Genomic DNA, 5,442 nt, shown 5'->3' with positions numbered 1-5,442 from the left:
TCAACAAAAAAAATCCATAATGAACACCCTATGTTGTGTTGTCAAACTCTCTCTCGAGATAATTTTACAATTAATACAAAATTTCTGGTCGACTCTCCTCAACAAGAAAAAATCGATTTGAGAGCTTGTCATGCCGCTCTTATAGGTTATAAAATGCTCGTCTCTCTTTTTAAAACATGTATTTGCGATGAGAAAATCAAAAGTTGAAGATAAGTTCAAAATAGTTTTACCCTTAGCATTGATCACTCCAAAACCATGGCCTTCGTGAATACTCTCCATACCCAATCCACTTCTCTCCCAACATGACCATTTAAATCTCCTCCTAAAAAAGTCTTATCTCCCGAAAACATGTCTTAAACCAAACTTTCTAAATCCTCCCAAGATCAATTTTTTCCCTATCCTTTTGGTATTAGTTGCTGCTGTGATTTATCAATGCAGACAATAATTATTGTGACTTGCATGTTAATAAACCAATTGCAGAGATAGTGGATGAGAAAGTAAACAATCATTGATATAGTTGCTTTACAAAGAAAAATCATTCCGAGCTCGGATACATTCTATAAATCAGGAATTTCATTCATATACAATGCCAGAGAGAGAAAGAAACACCAACATTGAGAACAATTTCTATAAATGAAAAAAAGAACTATAATAAAGAGGAACAAGAAACGGAAATGCTGAACTTAAATACTTGTCAGTCATGTTAGCTTGTTCCTCCCCAAGGTTATCAAACTCAAATTCACCTAAACTTAAATAGTTAAACTCAAGTAGTAGGTAACTCGTAAAGTTTAGAGTAGTTTAAGTTAACTTGAGAATTTGATATCCTTGGTTCCTCAAACATCATCAACGGTCAACCATACCCACCCATTATATTACATTTGATGGTTGATCCTCCCTTCCCATGAATGAAGCTACTTGTTTTGAAAACCACATTCATAAGTGCAATGAGCACCACTAGCCATAGCCAGTTTCCAATAGCAGAATATGCTTTCACTTCAGTGCAGGAACAATGAATCCATGAATAGACCCCCTACTATAGGCTATTGCAACAAGGGTTCTTCCTCCGTTTGTAACTCCTTGAGTCGTCTCTTAGCATAAACTGTTATAATGATCGTTGTAGCCACAGTTGCACAGAAGCCAACAACATTCAGAATGATTTGCTCTGCAGATAAGGATTGCTTTTCATTTGAAGCATCAGCCAGAGTTCGAATTAGAATTCCCCTACGAAAATAGCAAAAGAGAAAATTTGGTTCAAGTGGTCAAGATTTTTTGCATTGTTGGTTTGTATCATAGACAACAAAACCAGCATTTGAAATGGTTAACGGGAAGAACAGAAAAGTATTTATGCCAATGAGAACCAAAACAATCTAATCTATGATGTTAACAAGAACAGAAAGGTATTTGTAAAACCTTTACTTTGATTTAATCTTTTCCAAAATGAGGGGAAAAAAGCAAAGTCATGATATTGAAAACAGAAACAGAATAGCTAAATACTGCCGTGTTGCAAATTGCAATTCCAACTTGCCATCTTCCGGAGTTGCCACCCAAGCTATAGCATGGGACATGGGTGAAAATGGTGACAGATAACATTGCAGAAGGGAGAACAGGCAGATAAGAATCTTATTTTCTAATTTCAATTTGGCAAACAGTGGAAACCGGGATTTCCACAACAGACCATTAGTCACACACAGAAACGGATCAATCTCCTACATACAAAGTAATAGAATAGTTGGAGATATAAAACCACCTGATAGTCCTAATTACCATCTAAATGAGAATGGAAACAACTGTTAACAGAAATATGTAACTGCTCCAATTATAATAAAGCATCTAAGTCATAGACATAAATACCAGTTTACAAACCCAGTATACATTCCTTATCAAATTCAATGAGGATTCAAATGTGAGAACATCATATGAAGAAGCTCAAAGATTAAACGATGCACTTGTTTATCTAAAAATATTTCTTGGGTTTGGTAGGAAGCATAAAGGAATTGAGATGATCAAGCAAAAGCCCAAAACCCAGACACAGAAGCAATACCCACCTCACAAATAAGGAAACAAAACAGAATTTAAAGGCCTATATTCAAGATAGATCTATGCGTGAATAGTCATTAAAGCAACTCGCAGACCTGTCAATTATGCAAGGTTTAATACCATACCATCCAGCTAAAGCAAGTATTACTAAATATGAAAGAATAGTATAAAGAATTGTGTTTTCTTGAGATAACAATTCTCCCCAACATAGTAACATATTCATATTGAAGCCACTTACACACCATATATCCACGGTATGGCATGCACGTACATGAGTTGATCACCTCACCCTATATGCTAGGGATGCATGACAACTTTTGAATGCAAATACTAGTTATTCAAGAAATGATCCAGCTAACTATATGCAACAAATAGAATATGGGCGAATTCATAGCTACTATTCAGGAGAAACTTACGTATAGATTGCAACAAATATTTCTGGCACCATTCCTACCAAGGATCCAATTATGTAAGGCCCGTACTTAACATTTGTTGCCACAGCACAATAGTTGTAGATTATGTACGGGAATGGAGAAATTCTGATCAAGGCAACTGCCCGAAACTGATGGAACCAACTTCCTCCACCAGCAGATCTTAGAATAGAGGCTTTCTTTGGATACTTTTCCAGCCACCCCTGCAAAAAAGAATAATAAAAATATTGGATCCTAATTAGCAGAGATGGAGAGGCAAACACCGAAAATTGAGTCCGGTTGAAGACAAGGTATGTACTTCAATTTTATGATTGAAGGTTGAGCCGATGAAGAAAGGAAGCGATACACCGATTGCAGCTGCTGATATAATTAGCAAGAATCCAAAGCCATAACCAAATGTCATCCCAGCAACCCACATAGAAGGTGTTGATGGCAAGAGTATGGTTGGGAAGAGTGCAACAGAAGCAAACAGCAGCACAGTTAGCACTGGAGTACTGAATGTCTTAGTCTCCCAATTTATCACTGGAATAATCTCCTGTGAACAAAAGTTAAGGCATCAATGAGAACAGCTAACAGAAGATCAATAATATTCACCACTAGTTTTAAAAAGGAAAGAACGCCAACACATCAAGTTTTCCACTTCGGTTTCTGCTAGGCAACATCATTTCAAACATATGGTATGCATCTCAGAATCAAAATGTTGCAAGCAAAAAACCAAATCCCAAAACCCATAGCACAGCCAAATCCAACAACAACCAGTTTTGTTAACTATTTTAGGAAATTAATAATATATCAAGAATTAAAAATAAAAAGTATATATAAAAAAGGAAAATGCACAAACCTTGTCTATGAAATAGGGTCCAACCCACTTGAGCACAACAACAGCCAAAAACCCAAGGCACAGAAACAACAACACCATTTTCGCCCAATAACACACGGCGGATCTTCTCGCCGGAGCCGGAGACTCCACCACGACAGCACCTACCGCAGAATCATCGCCGTTAGGACCGTTCTTCAGTTTCAAATAGTCCCCATTGTTTTCATCAGCTTGGACTGTGATTGCGAGGTCCGGCACCACCTCCTCTCTCCGACCACCCCCACCAATACCACCGTCATTCTCGTAATAAGTCATCCGAAGTTCCGAATAAAACAAATATCAAAACCCTAATTTGGTCGGTGCCACAAAAAGCTCCCTCCTTTCACCAACCACTGGTAGATGAAAATCACCCAAAAAAAAAAAAAAAATCCTTTTTCTATATCAACGGTTAATCATGATTCTTGAATAGCGTTTTGAAGAATCGCTTCAAATCCCATGCGTCACCACCACCGCGAATGCAAGAACCCGATTGAGGAATGAAGGAGTCGGTGGTAGTGATGGCGATGGGAAGAGAAGCGCTTCGGTTACGGAATGAGAAACTGTTTTGCGATTTGAGGAATAAGAAAAGAAATCGAAGAAGTGCTTTCTGTTTTGCTTTTCTTTTCTTTCGCTTCTCACTTTGGGAACGTTTGATTGGGGACTTAAAGCGACATAAAACGGTGCCGTTTCGATATAGTTACCAGTACCACGCGCCCTTATGAGAAAGCGTCGAGTGGGGTTTGGAGTGACGGGTGTAGTAAAAGCCTAAACGGCATAGATTACCTTCACTTGCAAGTGAGGAAACGTGGCGTCAATGATTTAAATGTATAATTACTTTTTAAAAATTTATTGCTATTTAGATTTGTATTCTCTAAAGTTTGAATTTTATTTTAGAGAAAAAATATGATCTTTTACTATTTATTTTATAGGTTAGACCAAAAATAAATATAAAAAAATTATTTAAAAATAAAAAATTATATTTTACCTTTTAAAATACAAATTTAAAATTTAAAAGATCTAATTCTTACTATTTTATATTTTATATAAGTTGTGAGCATGTGATAATTTGTTTTTAAAATAATATTAATTTATTCTTTTAATATTTAATAAATAAAAAATTATATATATATTTTCTAAGAATATCAAAAAGTAAAAAAATTAAATCTTTATTTAAAATTTAAAAATAATTAACAGAATAAAATAAAATTCTCAACCATTTTTTTGTTTTTAACATTTTTTATATATTATTATTAATGACTAATTACAAATTTAATAATTAAATATATAATATAATATTCTTTAATTATATTTAAATTAAATTAAAATTAAAATATTAAAAATTAAAATATAGTTATATTATATATTATATATTACTAACTAATTTAATGACTAAAATATATCACATAATGAGAGGAAACATTTTCTTTCAAAATTATTAAAGTTTCTTACCGTATTTTTTTATCTATCTTTCTCTCTTTTCTATTTATGTCTATTAGTAATTTGATAAATTAAAATATGTCACTAAATATTTTTTATTACAATTAAAATATTTTTTTCTAAAATTAACAAATTCCTTCTCTTATTCTTTGGCTTTATGTTTCTCTCTTTTTTCTTATTCTCTATTTTTTCTACTTTTTATTCTACAAAACATAAAATTAACAATATAATGTAATTCAAATAAAAGATATTATTATTATTATATACATATTTTTTTATTTAATTTTAAATTTTTACTTTTTATTATTTTTTAATCTATATTTTTACTTTTTTTTCCTTCTTCAAATATTTATTACATATAATTTAGAAAGAATACGAATATTGCGATTAAAAGTTAGAATTAAGATTCAATTGTTTTTTTAAAGAAAAAATATTTTGTGTTAATTTTTTAACTATCAATATAATTTTTTTATGCTAATATCTAATTATATTTTTATATACATAAAGAGAAAAAGATTATTTTAAAATAATAAGTATAAAAATTAATTATTTCTATTTGTGCAACAAACTTAACACCTAGTCAAATATAAAAGTATACACGTTAAATTCTTTTAAATTTTATATAACAAAATATTTCCTTCCAAAATTAATAAATTCTCTTCTTACATCCTCTTATCCACC

At 32.2% G+C, this 5,442-nt stretch overlaps 1 protein-coding gene across 1 annotated transcript; it reads right to left on the bottom strand.

The window, feature by feature from the left end:
- Window positions 1-490: 490 nt before the first annotated feature.
- LOC112803263 (uncharacterized) lies at window positions 491-4,121 on the bottom strand. Its single transcript, XM_025846772.3, has 4 exons — window positions 3,310-4,121; window positions 2,767-3,003; window positions 2,454-2,671; window positions 491-1,221 (listed from the first exon to the last, which is right to left on the bottom strand). Exons 1-4 carry the CDS (start codon window positions 3,598-3,600, stop codon window positions 1,041-1,043), a joined length of 927 nt encoding a protein of 308 aa, XP_025702557.1. The 5' UTR covers window positions 3,601-4,121; the 3' UTR covers window positions 491-1,040.
- Window positions 4,122-5,442: the final 1,321 nt, after the last annotated feature.

The sequence above is a fragment of the Arachis hypogaea genome, chromosome 1, assembly GCF_003086295.3.
Source record: "Arachis hypogaea cultivar Tifrunner chromosome 1, arahy.Tifrunner.gnm2.J5K5, whole genome shotgun sequence".
Classification (NCBI taxonomy): Eukaryota; Viridiplantae; Streptophyta; class Magnoliopsida; order Fabales; family Fabaceae; genus Arachis; species Arachis hypogaea.
This window is presented reverse-complemented; position numbering and strand designations above follow the sequence as displayed.